Source organism: Coturnix japonica, chromosome 11, assembly GCF_054131305.1.
Source record: "Coturnix japonica strain WE chromosome 11, WE-NBRP24, whole genome shotgun sequence".
NCBI lineage: Eukaryota > Metazoa > Chordata > Aves > Galliformes > Phasianidae > Coturnix > Coturnix japonica.
The window spans coordinates 21,505,027-21,521,523 of NC_140673.1; the positions used below are offsets into that span (position 1 = coordinate 21,505,027).

The window sequence follows — 16,497 nt, forward strand, 5'->3', positions numbered from 1 at the left end:
GGAACTGCTGTGACCCTGTTTGCCATGCTATACAATGAATGGGAATGGGCAAGTTCTTACATAAAGACCACAAACAACCAAAGGTAGTTTTTTTTGTTTGTTTTTTTTTAATGAAAACTTGGATCTCTATAAGCAACGTGTATATTTTAATAAATAGAAAACACCCAGAAAAATAACCACAAAAACGATAAAAGTGCTACTTTGTCCAATTTCCTCATAAGATTTCATGATACGGGCTGGTACGTCTGCCATCTTGCCTGAAATCAAAGGCATTTTATGCACATTAAAGCCATGATTCCATGGCCCTTCCCACCCAACACAACCCCACACAGCAATCCAAACACTTAAAGCTTCTGGAAATCAGTGCTTTAGTTCCATTAGCCCTGCTATGCTACACAGGATCTATGGTTTCACAGTTGGCACAAGCAAGTAAAACCCACTGTTTAATAAAAGCTCAATTAAAAAGCATGTAAAAAACAATATTACAGCAAAGCAATGAGGACATTTTGGGTTCAAGTTGATTCACCTTTCAGATACTTCAAAATTAGGTTTAACTGTAAACAAAAGTGCAAATGTACTTCCATGCTGAGTAGTGCTGATGCAGACACCTACAAGTGGCTGTTACCAACCCAAATCAAAAGCTCAGCTTTGCAGGTTTTATGTTGCTACAATAAAGTGACCTCATAAAAGATAACGTAATCCTTGGTTTCCTGTAGTCTTTTACAAAGGGGTCCCTTTTTAGATCTGAAACAGTATCTGCCAGTTATCTCGGGAGATGCTCAGAACAGCTTTGGCAACTGCCTGAGTTGTTTCACATCAAGAATGGTGCCAACAGAATTCACACTGTTTGACTGGCTCAATGTTCCAAGGGCTGGAGCATGTAAATTGCCAGCGAACACCTGAATCTCTCTTCCACCTTTCCTGCCAGGTTGTTCAGTGAATTCAACCTTCCCAGGTAACAATTTGTGCTTTGACTTTAAATCCTTTAAAATCTGAACTGAGTTTTCATTCGCTTGTTCCGCTCTGGGAAGCAAAAACTCATTTGTAATGTTTCTTAATATAGGGCTGTTCAATTCTGGTGGAAGAGCGTTAGCACTCAACTCTCCGCTGGGACTTTTCAGATGAATGGGAGCTCCTCCATCAGTTCTTTTGGATAATTCAGTCCTGTGGTTTAAGCCATCCAACAGAGGGGTGAAGTTCTTGCTTTCACTTTCGACAGTGCCATAATTGCCATCTTGAACATGCAGTTCCTCTTCATCTTCACTGCTGTCCCCTCCCTGTATCAGTCCGTACCGTTTCATGTACTTCTTGGTTGCAAACGACATATTGTTGGGTGAAATCAAGCTAAGACCCACCATGCTCTTTTCCACATTTGAATGCAAGAGGTCTTGGAAACAGAACTCAGTGGGAGGATTTTGGCCAGAGCGGCTGAGAGAAAGCCTAGATAACTGATTTTCACTGAGATACTTGAGTGCTATAGCATTTGCTTCCATGCTCAGATCAACTACATTAGGTGTTAAGCCACACATGCTGACGTTGGCAAATGACATGTAATTCAGTCCGGGAACCACAGCTTCAGGATTTATGCATGCTAATATGCTGAAATAAAGCATCAGAAAATCAGTTTAGGTTTACAGGGAAAGAAGTATGAAGTATGCATTTCAAAGAATAATCTGATAAATTATTTTGTTCATTGTATTGATTTCTCCTCCTTTCTGGATATTACAGCTCAGACTGCTCAGTGCCAAGACCAGACGTTCTGCATATACTAAAGAGCATCTCTGCAGCAGGTCACACTGATAGCATTCAAACAATATCTCGGGAAACCGATGATATCCCCTTCTGATTCAATGCTAACCACAGCGCTGCTATTGAGAAGAACCAACCTCCAGCAGATTTCAGAGCTGGTTGCTCACAGCTGATTCGAGCTGTTGGCCAACTCTCATTGCTAGATGAGAAGTTACACACCTCTGAGCCTCGGGCTCTGGGTGCTGGCATCTAATTCCAAACTTGTATTTCAATAGAAGATGCAAACCTAATAGAGATATCAAGGACACTTCATCTTTCCCACTGCCAAGGTTTTAGTTTTTGAAGACATCCTTCAGTAAGAGGCATGTTCACTTGTATGTGTAAAAGCATCTGACGAACTTAAAGTGAAGTGGGGAGAAAAGAGCTTAAACTGTACAACTAGAAATGGCTTTTGATAGATAGCTGAAGACTCACACTATTCTGCTCAATTCTACTTCTGTTCTTTTGTTTGCTCATTTCACTAAGGCCCTTTCTCTACCCAGCCACTACAGCCTCCTTCTACTTCAATTCAAAGCATTCGCAATCTAAAGTGATTAGGACAGAACCCATTTTCAATATATGTGAAAGTTACGATAACAGTTTCACTTATATTGGTGAAATGCAAGATGTGGGTTAAGAGGTTGTGATAAAAATATCTAATGATTGCTGCTTAATGTCCAGCCTCACAGGCTTGAAGGGTGTCTCTCTGGAATACTCTGACATAGCCCAGAGGACAAACTACTCAAGCATTTTTTTCCTAAGGAATTGTGTGCTTACACACACAATACTTAAGAATCACCAGATGCTCTAATGGCTAGAGCTACTTCTGTTGCATTAAATTGAGTTTGCTTACAGAGCTCTCACACCTATCTGAAATACCCATAGCATGAGCTAACGTTTCATCTTTGTGTAGGAAATGCAGATCAAGCTGCCAAATAATCCCCACTCTGAGCAAATACAGCCCCTTCCTCGCTCACTAAGTTGATCTCCATTTGTGGCAGGATCTGCTCAAAACAGTCAGTATTTTACCTGGCATTGTCCACTTTGTGTGCATTTCTCTTCATTCTGCTGGGTGATTCGATTGTCGCTCCAAGACTTCTCAACTGTTTGAGTGTAGCATTAATCACACTCTCTTTATCCACCACTTCTGTGTCAGTCCCCGAATCCCTTTCTGTTCTGTCATCAATACTTTGATACTTTGCACCATTATCATTAACAAATCCTGCTTTCACAGGAAAGTGATCTCGTTCTTCTGCAGACTTTAAGAGATGGTTCACTTGGCCCTAGAAGAAAATAAAGGGAGCAGGTAAGAGCCCACATTATCAAAACCATATGTAGGAGCTGCCATAGAACAATTGTTTCAGTTTCAAGCAATTATTTTGCAGTGTATAACTAGCTGAGCTAACAGCTTACTCTGTGAAATACACCAGACTGATATTCAGCTTAGATACTATCAAGAAGAATAGAAAAACACTGGATTATCACACATTTCAAGTTGTCTGTAAGCACTTGTTCTCAGTTTAAACGTAACAAAGTACCAAATTAAAGCCTCCATCCTTTAAGGGGTTTGAAGGTAAAGTACAGTGATATTCCAAAGGGTTCTAACTGAAGAAAGCTATCTACTGACATCAACTTTTAACTACATAATTAATTTGGCAGTAGATGGTGCTCCGTATATGCACAGAAGAGTGAAGTAAAAAATGGTCATCTAAAACTCAAAGGGAAGGCCTGAAAACTCAGAGCTTTTCCATAGCATATAACATATGAACTTGAAAATTGCACGTGGTTTTCTGTAATACTAATACCACATGGTGACTTCAGCAGTGTGTTGTTGCTGTTTCCGTGCAGTATAGAATAGCAAATTTAAATTAATTACCAGCAAATCCTGGTAAAGTTTCTGATCTTCTGATGGATGCCGGGGCTGCAAGGACATGGCTGGCTCCAGGCTTTGCTCACTTGTTGCCACCATGTGGTTGCTGGCTCCCTCTGTTGGTTCTTCCTGTAAACACACGCTGGCACTTTCCTCTAAGGATGAGCTGTGAGCAATTGCATGGGGGACATTTCCAGTTCTGAAAGAGACCATTGACATAACTAGATGTTTCCTTAAGGACAAGATATCACTCCTGGTGTCCTATGGTGAAGCACCAGAAGAGAAGATAAAGTACTGGAAATAGAATCTAGCACTCCTTGATTTGTTTTCTGCCTAAGACTTTGAAAGAAAGCGACTGCAGCAAGGAGCCTTTTGAGGACTGAAGCAGCAGCTTCCAGAGTAGCATTATAAAAAGCCTCATTGTTCTTCCAAAATATTGCATTGGCTTCTCTGGATTAGTCAAAACACGATGATGACACTTAACCTCAAAGCAGATTAAATGCCCCATTAAAAGCTCTACCAGTCTTCAGTATTTTCACAGGCACTTTAGGAGTAATGTGTTTTCTACACATTCTGAGCATGACTTTATTTATTTTAAACCAAAGCAAATAACTGGTTACAAAATCGCTGGGGTAGTTTAAAGCCCACATAAGAACTTCTCAAAGACACTGTTACAAGAGCGTACATACTCAGCACACACAGAATATGAATGAATTGAAAACAAACCTATAGCTGAAATATTTCTCCCTAACAACTGTGAAAGAAAAATCCTAATTTACCTTTTTTATTTGAAAACCCTGGGATAGATATTCTAGAATGAGTGGCAACACATCCTCACTCCCCAGCTGGCATTTGCATCTCTTAAACCTTCTGAGATCAGATACATCAATAGTACCATCATCCCAAAGAGATTGTTAAGCGACCCTCCTTCCCCTTCCAGTCCCTCCTCAAGAGACAAGTGTAAGATAAGAGAATTTCAGAACCCAACTGATCAATTGCCTGTGTTGAAAGTGATAAGATTCAAATCATGTGACATGCTAGATAGTCAATGTAGGTTATCAGTTACTGCTATATTAACAATTATTCATCATTCCCAAAAGTGTCTCCTTCCTCTTCAGAGGAATCTGAGCAATGCTGCATGTTCTCATTATAAGACACTTGCACAACTGTTTCACAAGTTTATGAATCCAAATTGAAGAGAATCATAAGACTGCATTTCTTTAAAGTACGACATTCAAAAGGCTTGTTTTTATCAGTAACACTTATGGTAACCATATATGTTTGTAGATAAAATTGTAATCAAGGGCTATGAATATTTAAATCCTACCTTAATTATAATCCATCTTTCCCAATATTTTTATAAACCTAATCTAACTGGAAGGATATTTCACCTTCTTTGTGTTTTTTTTTAGATAAACTAATATTCCCTGAGCATTAAATACCAAATTGTTGAGCTATTCCATACATGAAAATAACATTGATGCAGTAGATAACTAAATCTTTTTGAAGTTTCTTCCCAAATTAGACAGATTAGTTACTACAACATGAGGAATCTGACCATAAAACAGTGAGGTAACAGCAAAGTTGGCACCTGCAGACACAATGTAATTAGGTGTAGAGGAATTCAGAGGGCAGTCATATAACCAGAAACTTTTTGTCTTAAACCCTTCAAGAACTGAAAAGGTTTGGAATGCTGCAAAGGAAAACAAGTAGCTACAGCAGTGTCCCCTTTTCTGCTCAGAAGTTCAGGTGAGAAAGGGAATGCTGCCAGCACTGTACATGCTTTTCCAAATTAAAGGCTTCTGCCATCAGCTGCTGCTGATAGGTAAGTAGCTAAATGTGCCTGACTGATAAATGCCAGCTCTAAAGACAGCTGCGTTTTGGCAAGCAGCACAATTCAAAGCATAATCAAAAAACAAAGGGGAAGAACATAACTGAAGTCAGGTGATTATTTATAATTCCTGAGGAAAAAAGGCAGTTCAGCTTATGCGAACGCCAGCTATTTCTAGTTACTTACTGGAGAGTATTCTGCTGAGTTCCTTCTTCCACAAGACGAATACTGTCTACAAAGCTGGGCATGTCAACAACTTTTAAGGAAGAAGCAATACTGGTGTTACTTGCATCTTGTTCAGCACTAATCGAAATGCTTATATCTTCCTTGGAAATCTCTGCATCCTCTTTCTTTCCCTGTGGTACAGTGTCATCCTGTTTTTCTGAGGATGTATTCCAAAATAAGCTAGCACCTAGAAGAGAAATTTAACCATTTAGGAAAGCTATTGGTATCTTTTGAGACCCTTTGGCATTGTAAAGCTAGAGGAATTAATTGCTTGCATTCATTTTTTCTCCCACCAAGAGCTGCAAAAACACTGAGTGCTACTTTAAGAAGTATGCTCACAATAAATGTATTTAAGATAATCAGATAAGGTAGTAGCTATTTCTTTTCAAAGTAGTGCATTAAATAAGTGGCTGTTTATTTTTTAAACAATTAAAAACACAAGATATTGCTAAAGCTATCAGGAAAAATAACTCTTCCAGTGATGGAGATTGCTACCATTGCAGCCTAAACTCACAAATAACACTCAGAACTCAGCTGGTGTTGGTACTGAGGTGCATGTTTGTGAACATTCAGCATTTCTGCAGTACATTTCCTCTCTGTACAACCAAAGTCACTGATACATTCATAAAGTGATGACTGCTTTTTCTTAAGCAACGACATTCTACCTGTGCTCACAGCAATGCTCACGCTTTCCCTCACGGGTAAGCCTGGTGAGGACTGTGTTTCCATAGTGACAGGTTCCCCTTGCTTCTCAGGCTGCAGAGCACTGCTAGTTGTGGCTGCTTCAGAGGAACGAGCCTGGTGAGCCTGTGCTTCCAATAAGCGTTGGATCTGTAATGGTTATCAGAATGGTGTAATTGGTACAGTGAAATATAAAGCATAATAGGCAGAAGCTAATTAAGTTTGCATCCTTTGAGATCTGGACTCAAATCCAGGATGCACTGCCACAGAAGTCTTATAACATTCCATTCTCAGCAGTGCATGATGACAGAGCTACCAAATAAGAGGTTTTGTGCACGCTGGCACAATCCTGCAGACCTGGTGCAAATAACTGAATTTTAAGCAAGAACCTCAACAGTTTAAGAAGCTGCAGACTTGGAGATGGACAAAATAACTCATGAGAATGCTCTGTACTTCACCTGTATGTTTACATTAATTCCAGTCTCTAGTCTGCATATACTGACAAACAGTAATTTCCTTTTTCTTCTTTTAAACACTGAAATGCAACTATATAAGAGGCATATCAGTTTGCATTATAGAACAGTCTGCTGAAAGAGAAATCTTCACATTACATTTATTGTTATAATTCCATAAACTTTAACTAGGGAAGAATCAAAAAAGTTTGTTTCGAGCTACATCAATTAGCAGAGCTAATTCCATCCCCAGACTGGACTAGGTATGATAGGCTTTCTCTTCCTTGTGATGCTAAATGTTTGGTTTATTCCTTTGACAAGGAAGTATCAAAACAGTCACTAAGGGGGCAGTGGAGAAAGAAGGCATTTCAACAAACCTGAGCTTGAAGTAATTTGAGTTGTCTGTCTTGTTCTGTAAGAACCCGGTAAGCGTCTGGAGATAATCCCATCATCCCATTATCTGATCCTGCTGTAGAAGCAGGTGTGTGCCAACAAGGTGAGTGAGCACCACAGCACTGAGGACTGGAGGGGTTTGCACTTGAAGGCAGTCTTATTCCAGGTGACAAGCTATTTTCAAGAGAACAGCTCCCCATTTTGCTATGATATCCCATACTTATAGGGCTACTTGTTATATAATTGCAGCAAATATTTGGACAAATGGCATTCTGATGGAACATTGCACATGGGTTCTGTTGAACGATCTCTGATTGGACTTCTGTTCCGTGTTTGGGGTTCATTTCACCAATCCCTTGCCATGAGTTTATTGAATTATATTGGACTGAAGCAGGGAACTGACGGTTGCATGCACTGGCTGGACAGCAAGGCGAAACATGAACTGGCACCTGCAGTTCAGGTGGTTTCCTGCAGCTCTGCAGTGAAAAAGTAGAGGAGTTGTAGAGGACTGGCTGTGTAACAGCAGGAAGCTGCCTGGTGTTGGATACCGAGGTATTTCTAACCAGGGGCTCTCCCTGCTGTGCAGCTCCCTCAGGATTTACCACAGGCCTTTGTGGTGGCCTTCTGGGTTGATGCACGGATGTATCTGGTGAAGGCCCACTACAAGGGGTTGAAGGAGAAGATGATCCAGAACTTTTTCTTGACTGTGGACAAGACTTCTTACAGTTCAACTGTTGCTGTACTAGAGTCTGCTTTCCCCTGGAAGACCTCAAAGTTGGAGTTTTCTGGCTTAAGTGGTTTGGTAATTGCTTCAAAGAAGGATCTCCCATATTAGCAGAAAAGTTTTGTTTGTCTTCAGAGCACTGGGTGGGGTAATACACAGATTCTAAGTAGCATTTCTTTTTAACAGATTGATGTAGTGCTTGAGGAAGACTTTTAGAATTTGAGGTCCCTGCAGGCTTAGGCAATTGTCCTGATTCCACGAAGCTCCCATCCAAAACAAGGGACAGTTCAGGAACTGATGGAAAGATCTTAGTAACCTGAAGGTAATTACATAACCAAGTTAAAGTTTTCTCTAAAATATCACCCTTCTGCATTTCACAAGCAGAATTTCCTAGTATTTGTACAAGATATTGTTTCCACTCAAAACTGCATTTAAAGTACTGCCTCCATATGGAGTACTTAATAGCTTTATCTACCCAACAAAAGCCTTCTCAGCTTAGTGCAAGGCTACATGTCCCCTCTTACCATTCTTAGACCCAGCACTACCCTTGTGGATTATCAAATACACTGTCACAGGTATTATTCCTTTATATTTTCATGTGCTTCAGTAAAAACAAACAAACCCACCAAGATAAACTAGCAGATAATCTTCTCCCAAACGCTAGCATATGCAGGAATTAAAGTGCCTATAATCTCAGCACAAAAGCAGCTGACTAGAGACAGGAGCTGGGACTCTTAGTCCAACTTCAGTTCTGTTTCTGTTGTATTTTGAGAAAGAAGCTCTCGTCCCCTTACAATTAGCTTTGCTGCTTCAGTTATCACATATTCTAAGATCTGAGAAGCCTAGAGACATTATTTACTTAGTTACCTGTTGACTCACTGGGTGAGGACTTGGAATTGGCCTTGGGGATAAATCTTCATCTTCTACACCAGAGTCATGATCACTTGCTGACAGCTTACCGGGTGAACAACCATGAGGAGGGCTAAAACAACATCAGTCAAACTAAAAACTTCTGCTCGTCAGATTGGGCAGCAGTAACATCCTTCACATCTTTCACTGTGCAGTCTACAGTGAAATATCAGCATACTTTCTTTCAGTAATCAGCAGTTATACATCTCCCTGGTTAGCCAGAAAGTTCATATGGCAAACAGCTCTAAGACCAAACAATGGAAACAAATGCCATTTTGGAGTAATAAACACACTAATACTCTTCTCTCCACATCCCCATACATAGACATCTTTCAAGAGCCATTCTAACAAAGAAGCATTGATTTTTGTTAGGAAGATGGAAAGTGCTAAAGTAAAGATAGTGACATTGTTTAAAGAATAAAGACAATAAAGGCCATCTTTCAGCCCTAGATAAAAAGTTGATGGATAATACAGGTTCCCCAAAATCCCTAAGTTTCAACTTATCCAAGTCTCAGCTCTGAAAGGTCAGAAGAAAACAAATTTTTACCAGTGTAAGTACATTTCAAAGACTGGAGCCAAAGGACTTCAAGCTCCATCAGTAAAGAAGCCTCATCAGAAACATCTGATGTACTAATTACAACCATCAGTATCAAGAGTAGAATTACTAGTACTTTCTCTAGCAACAGAGATAAGGTTTGACCATGTTGCTTCAATGTGAACTCTAAAAATAAGCACAAGCCCATTCAGATTTTCATGCAAAATCACCACTGCAGTCAGAGCTAGCCTAGCAGCCTACACAGAAGAAAACAGGATTCAATAGATATTTGATTTTTGTGCATAAATGACATCCGGAAGATTTACCTTTTAATAGGAAGTTTCTTGCAGATTCTGTTGAAGAACTCTGTTTCTGCATTTTGTTTCTCTGCACTCAACACAAACTGGATAGGGCTCTTGTCTGAAGGTTCAACGTTCTGAAATGAGATTTTTTGTACTCATGAAGCATGCCAGTGTCAACTTCTGATAACCAAGATACTGCTCCCAAAGAAATAGTTTCAAGGAAGTTTGTAACTGATTATTTGTTGCTTGTTCTTTTCTTGCAGTTCTCAATTCTTTCACCACTACAAGTAGGCAGGCTTCCTTTCCTGCTCAACACTGTTCCTCTTGCTACACTGTAAACTAGTTGGCCTAATTATAGCCATAAGCAGATGCTTCCTTGTTGTAACTGCTTAGATGGTCTTTCATAAGCCTTCCTCATCATAGGAAACGGCAACTGTTCCTATACTGATTCACACACAGCTGGGAACAGCAGAAGGAAGGCTCAGTTACTAAAGGCTTCACTGCCTTCATAAAGCTTTTTCTTAAGAAAGAACAGAGCATAATAGCACAGGTCACATTACCCTGTGCTTTTCTTCAAATGTTCAACTTCAGGTTCTGCATTTTCCCAGGAAAACATTTAAGGAACAGATTTTCTAGGCTGTCCTCAAGCCCTTTGAGTAATTCTGAGGTACTGTATTAAATTCTTTCAGAAAGTTACCCTGTCCAGAGATAAAATTCCTCCTGCTTTGTTACTGAAGCACAGCAAGAGCTCTGCAAGTTCCCAACCACTGAATGTCATTTTGCATTCAATTCTAAACAAAGTATAACTAGCCAGGCTTTGATCTTCAGAAAGCAAATACAACTATGCATCACCCATAGCAGCTGACAGAAGTTTTCAGCATGTACACAGCACACCAGATTAATGAATGCTATAGGAAATAATCTCTGCTCATAAAGGCAAAAGGTCACTTTAAAAGAATGAGCACTACTAAGCACTGCATTTTACAAAGCAGATTCTTAAATACTACTAGTAAAGTCAGCAAGTGCTGACTTTAGAGGTTCTTTCTCACTTTGATACATGCTTAACTTACAATTAAAACATTGCCAAAACAGAAATAAGTAACATTAAATATCTGTCATTTTTAAACACTGCAGTTTCATTTGAGTCACGTTATTTGCCTCCTTTAAATATTTAAGCTAACATTATTTTTATTTTTAACTACTGTGATGCAGTCAGTAATTAAGCCACTTACTTTAAAGAGGTGCACTGTCTCGTTGCAAGTTAAGAGCTGGAACCCTAATTCAGTCTGCCCTCTGCAAGGATCACATTCATAAAACTCCGGTTCTTTGTGTGTCAATGAATAAAGCACAACAAGAAAACTCCCAGATTCTGAGAAAACCCTAAAATAGAAAAAAACCCACATCTTAAAGAGAAAAAAAAAAAACAAAAACAGGAAGAAGGCCATTAGCTTCTCAGTATATTGGACAAGTTATCACACAACTTATCAGATTGGTCACTTGCTGCATTCTGAGTAGCACGGAGCTATTTATAGGTAGAGCAGAGAGATTTGTGACTGAAGCCATATGTAAGAATCAAAGCAAAGCACAGAAACGGTGGGAATAATTTTTCTGCTTTCTAGCTCCTTTGGGATCACTTAGTGCTTCGAATTACTGAAGGACTTCAGTAATTGCATAGAAGAGAACATTATGAAAACAATATTTGTTACTCAACAGCGTTCAAAAAACGCTCATGAAGGTTAAAAGCAGATTTCTGAAGAAAAATAATACTAATTTTTTTTACACAGGTAGAAAACAGTGAATTTACAGCAGGCAGCAGTAATACAAAAGTCCAAGTAAGGATAGAGAAAGCAATCTGCACTTACAGAGAATTGTATGACTACTTTCATACTTCTTCCTATTTTTATTTCTGCTTGTGATAGAGAAAGCAATAAGATGCTTGAAAAGCACATTCAGAACTTCAAAATGATTCTCCCAACTTAAGAGTTGAAGATGGATGACGTACAGATTAAGCAGTTAGTCTGCAGAAGTTAATTCTCTTTGCCTGATTTATCAAATCAACTTAATTCACTTGGAGGATAAAAATCACAGAAAGTTAATGAAAGTCAAGCACCTAACTTGGCTACACAAATCTAATCATCTAATTGGGCTCTTATCTGCATCTGTGTGTATTTAAATTGCTTAAGGAAAAAGTCTGTTCAGTAATTACAAGCATCTGTTCACCAAATGTGTTTTCATTTAATAACTGAAAAGCAAGTATGATTGAGCATTAAAAAAATCCTTATGTATACAGCATATTTTAGGTTTATTTACTAGGAGAACATTTTAGAACCGTAAAGATCTGAACTCACATGCAGCTTCTGTAGAAGCTGAGCTTGGCAAGTATTATAGGTTAGAAGAAATAGAAAGTGAGGAATGATTATTTACTAATACCACAATGGTATTACAGAAATTGAAAACTTAAAGGAAGTAATTGGTTAGATACAGCCAGGGAAAAACCACATACCAAAAATCAAACAGAAGAAAACTAAAAGAAAACTAAAACCCTACCTCTGTTTAAATGTTTTCTGCCAGTTCTTATTTAAGCTTACAAAAAAGAATATGCAGTGATCTTGATGATATTAATATTTACCTTCTTCTGTCTTTGGGCTGTCTAACCCAGCTTGCTAACAATTATTAGTTTCCAGAAGATTTGTGAGGCATAAGTCAAAACCAAGAACAACAAAAACAGACAGACCCAACTCCTGTACAGCATCAATCAGATACTCTCAAATACCCTTGAACAGAGCACATGCTGTCATGCTTTCTGGGGAGGACACATTTATAGGTAGCCAGTAATTTATGTTTTGTAGATAAAAGTAACTTGCCTTTCTTGAATTGAAGAACTGAATAGATATCGCAGGCAACAGGCCCAGACTTGAGGACTATAGATATGAGTAACTCCACTCAGCCAACTAAAGTAAGAAGAAATATCTAATTAGAGATCATTATATCACCAGGTTTCCACTACATATTTCATCAGTTACCTCTTAAATCACTAAGAGTATTTATCTATACAAAGCCAGATACTTACACACCAACTAATGGCAGAGCATATGCCTTTGGATCAGACTCAAGCAGCAAAAGTAGCTTTCGTGTCTGGTCCATAGTAAGGTAGCTGAAACAAAAAAGATTTTTTTCTTCAATATTTCTTTTTTAAGTAAAAAAAAAAATCCTAAAGAGACAAATTAAAATTTATAAAGTACCAAAAGAAAATAGGCTGGGGGGAAAAATGGATCAAAACCATTCTTTTTCTATATCTACTGCTTGTCACCAGAGCCCTGTGCATCAAAGAATTGTCAATCACAACCCTTGCTTAATATTCTTTTACTAGCAATGAATCCAGAAGGGCAAGTTGTAATAAATCTAGTGGCAAGGCATAGTAGATTTAAAGAATAACTTTCAGGAATGCATTCACAAGGTCTCTCACCAAACTAAAACAGCATTCAGTTGCTCCCAGTTATTTCCCTGTTCACCCTATTGAAACAATTACCAGTCAGAATGACAATTCCTCAATATCATCTCCATAAACACGATTAAAAGAAAAAGCTTTTCTCACATTTATCTGATGCTCATTTTAGGACCAGGGCTAAAATCGTTTAAACAACTGAATGCTGCTTATAGTTGTTTTGTTAACACCTCAGCCTGCCCCAGCTGACCCTGTTTCTTGACCCTGTTTCCTGTTTATAATGTCTTACATTTTTCTAGGTACTAGAAATTAAGTTCTTTAGGTGTCATGTGTTTTATTAAAAAGGAAAGCACTCCAATCTCCACCTCCCTTTTCTAAGGAACACAACATACCAGTTGTGTACAATACATACAGCAGACCAGTTAAGGAGCTCGAGCATTTATCCTTTACTTACCCACACTTAAATGTTCCTTGAACTTGTGCAATATTCATAGGGCTGTTCAAATTCCTTGCTAGGGCTGTGGGAATAATTGGGACAGGCTTCACTGGGGTGTATTCCAAGATATTTGCTGCTGTAACAGAAGCCCAGTGAAAACTAAAGTTCAGGTTATCCAGGTTTTCTGTGTAAACAATGTGAGCTCTGACAGTGAGCAGTTTAGAAAGATCCAATGAGTCTTTACTGCACAGGCTGTCCTGCAGATCCTAGAAGTAGGGAATAGAGAAATAAGTTAAAGAATGAATTTGTCTTCATATTACTACTACAATTTAGTTTTTATTATAGTGGGAACTCAAATTATTCATTATAGCTTGTACTGCAGTAGGTACTATATAAATGAAACCCATTAAGTCATGTTTCCAAAGCACACAGCTGTACTAAACATAATGAATAATAATGTAAAATGTGTTTGAAATTAAACTATGCAGATATTATGTTCAGAAACCCGAAGTTACTTGAATTGTATGAAAATTAATGAGATCATAACAGGTGACTAGAATCTCAAAGCGAGCTGTTAGTTAAAGTACACGTTTCTTAAAAACATGTTGATATATCATCCTAAGGAAAACATAGATGTAAAGTAAGCATTACTGGTATTATAAAATAAAAATACCTATTTTTGTACATGTATCACAACAATAACTACAGACAAATAATTAATGAAACTTATGGTGCATATACTAGACTATTTGTCCATTGGGTCCAGATGAGATGTATTCCAGATATAAGTATTAGCCTATAGAGACTTAACATGTTTTCTTGCATGGCACTTGCCCAGCAATGGCTTTTATGAATTGCCATGTAAACACTGCAACTCACTCATAGATTTCAAAGGAAAAGCTGCTCTTTCTTGTTGAAGCAGCCAGCAGCCACCTACCTTGAAAGCCAAGCTGATGTCTTCAGCACTGTGCACTATAACGCTGTCGGAAGCAGGTCCCCACACATTAACTGTACATGTAATCAAGAAGTCTCCAGGAAGAGATGCAGTTGGAACCTTGCCCGATCCACTGGCAACTTCTCGACCAGGATCAAACCGGTCTATTGTTAACGTTACGCCTTCCCCATCTTTAAAAGAAATAACGTTAGCGTCCAAGAGCAACAACTCAGGCTCCTTAATAAAGGCTTATTCAACCTCTATTGTCTGCGTAGCTGATATTTAAAGTTACCTTCATCTACTGTGAGAGTCCCAAGCAAAAAACAGGCAAATGACTTTTTGTCGCTCTGCTTAGCGTGGCGATAGGCAAGTCGCAAGGGTTTCTCCATCATAGCCAATTTTGGATTTCTAAAGAGACAATAAGCAAGTTTAAGATCCAAATTACCTTCAATGCGTCTTATTGCAACAGCTTCCTGATTTTTAATCATCTTTTCATTTGAAAATAACAAGAAGCCTTAAACAGCAAAGCGATAAAGTTAGTACCTTGTACAATACTGTTAAATGTTATCTTACATTCTGTGCAACATCCCAATGATCCATATTCAAGAACCTATTTTAACTGGAGCAGAACTGTATGATTACATCAACACTTGTTTGCTGGGCTAGTCAAGCAAACATTAGAGATCTTTACCAGGGAGATTAAACAAGGAGAGAGAAGAGCTTTTGAGCAGAAGGGCAACACTATTGCAAGAACTAGAGACAAACAAGTGAACTGTTTCAGTACCAGGAGAGAATTATTTTAGCACCTGTTAGAAACACTAAGACCAAAACACAGAACATCCAAGGAGTTTCATAAACCAAAAGAGTAGAGTAGGCCACAGTGCATAAGTAATTTTGAGCCCACATCCTCTCATTTTAGCACAGTATTTAATGGGGATTCCAATAGCAGGAGCAGTAGTGTGGGCTCAGTGTGTAGGAATGTAAGTCAGGCAAAGAATTACATAACTAATAGGCAAGGGTTTGAGGACAGGCTGAGGGAGTTGGGTTTGTTCAGCCTAGAGAAGAGAAGGTTGCGGGGTGACCTCATTGCAGCCTTTCAATACCTGAAGGGAACTCACACCCAGGAGGGGAGTAAACTCTTGCAAAGGGCTGACAATAGCAGGACACAGGGAAATGGTTTTAAGTTAAAAGAGGGAAGATTTAGGTTGGATGTTAGGGGGAAGTTCTTCACTAGGAGAGTGGTTAGGCCCTGGAACAGGCTGCCCAGGGAGGTTGTGGATGCCCCGTCCTTGGAGGTGTTCAAGGCCAGGTTGGACGGGGCCCTGGGCAACCTGATCTAGTAAAGGTGTATGTTTGGTGGCCCTGCCAGGCAGGGGGGTTGGAACTACATGATCCTTGAGGTCCCTTCCAACCCGGGTCATTCTGTGTGATTCCATAAAATCCTTACCTGTAATAGGCAATATGGGAACCAACGACATCACCCACGGGAACAGGGTCCCAAAGCGCATATTTGGACAAGGGGAAACTGAAAGGGACCATCCTGTCAGGAACGAGCCTGGGGAAAGAGATGGCAGAGAAGAAAATAACGCACTAGAAACCTCAGGCCTAACTCAGTCGCTACCTCAGGACGGAGCCCCCCCCACCTCACTCCCGGCGCTCTCAATTCGGGCTGATGGACCCTCCCCCAGTCGTTACCTCGGATCTGCTCCAGGCACAACAGGCTCCATGTACTGGACCCGGTACCGGCCCAACCCGAACCGCAGTGACCCCGGCCCGGCCCTTGAGGCCGCCCCGCTAAAGGCGAACGCTCCGCTCCCCGCTTCACCTCCCGCCACTCGCACAAACCCCCCGCTCCTCACAGCCAACCAATCACAAGGCAGAACTAGACGTGCTCCCGCCCCCTCTGTTCACTCCAAGCCAATCGGAGCGCGGCATGGTGACTCTCTCCACCAATCGGAGCGCACCCCGGGGA

The 16,497-nt window shown here is 39.7% G+C and overlaps 1 protein-coding gene across 1 annotated transcript; it reads right to left on the minus strand.

The window, feature by feature from the left end:
• Positions 1-87: 87 nt before the first annotated feature.
• Positions 88-16,364, minus strand: STIL (STIL centriolar assembly protein). The gene is made up of 16 exons (XM_015870540.3): positions 16,221-16,364; positions 15,973-16,080; positions 14,818-14,933; positions 14,529-14,716; positions 13,610-13,857; positions 12,781-12,864; positions 12,575-12,661; positions 10,943-11,090; positions 9,735-9,844; positions 8,832-8,946; positions 7,225-8,280; positions 6,380-6,545; positions 5,676-5,901; positions 3,665-3,857; positions 2,818-3,071; positions 88-1,599 (listed from the first exon to the last, which is right to left on the minus strand). Exons 1-16 carry the CDS (start codon positions 16,250-16,252, stop codon positions 780-782), a joined length of 3,951 nt encoding a protein of 1,316 aa, XP_015726026.2. The 5' UTR covers positions 16,253-16,364; the 3' UTR covers positions 88-779.
• Positions 16,365-16,497: the final 133 nt, after the last annotated feature.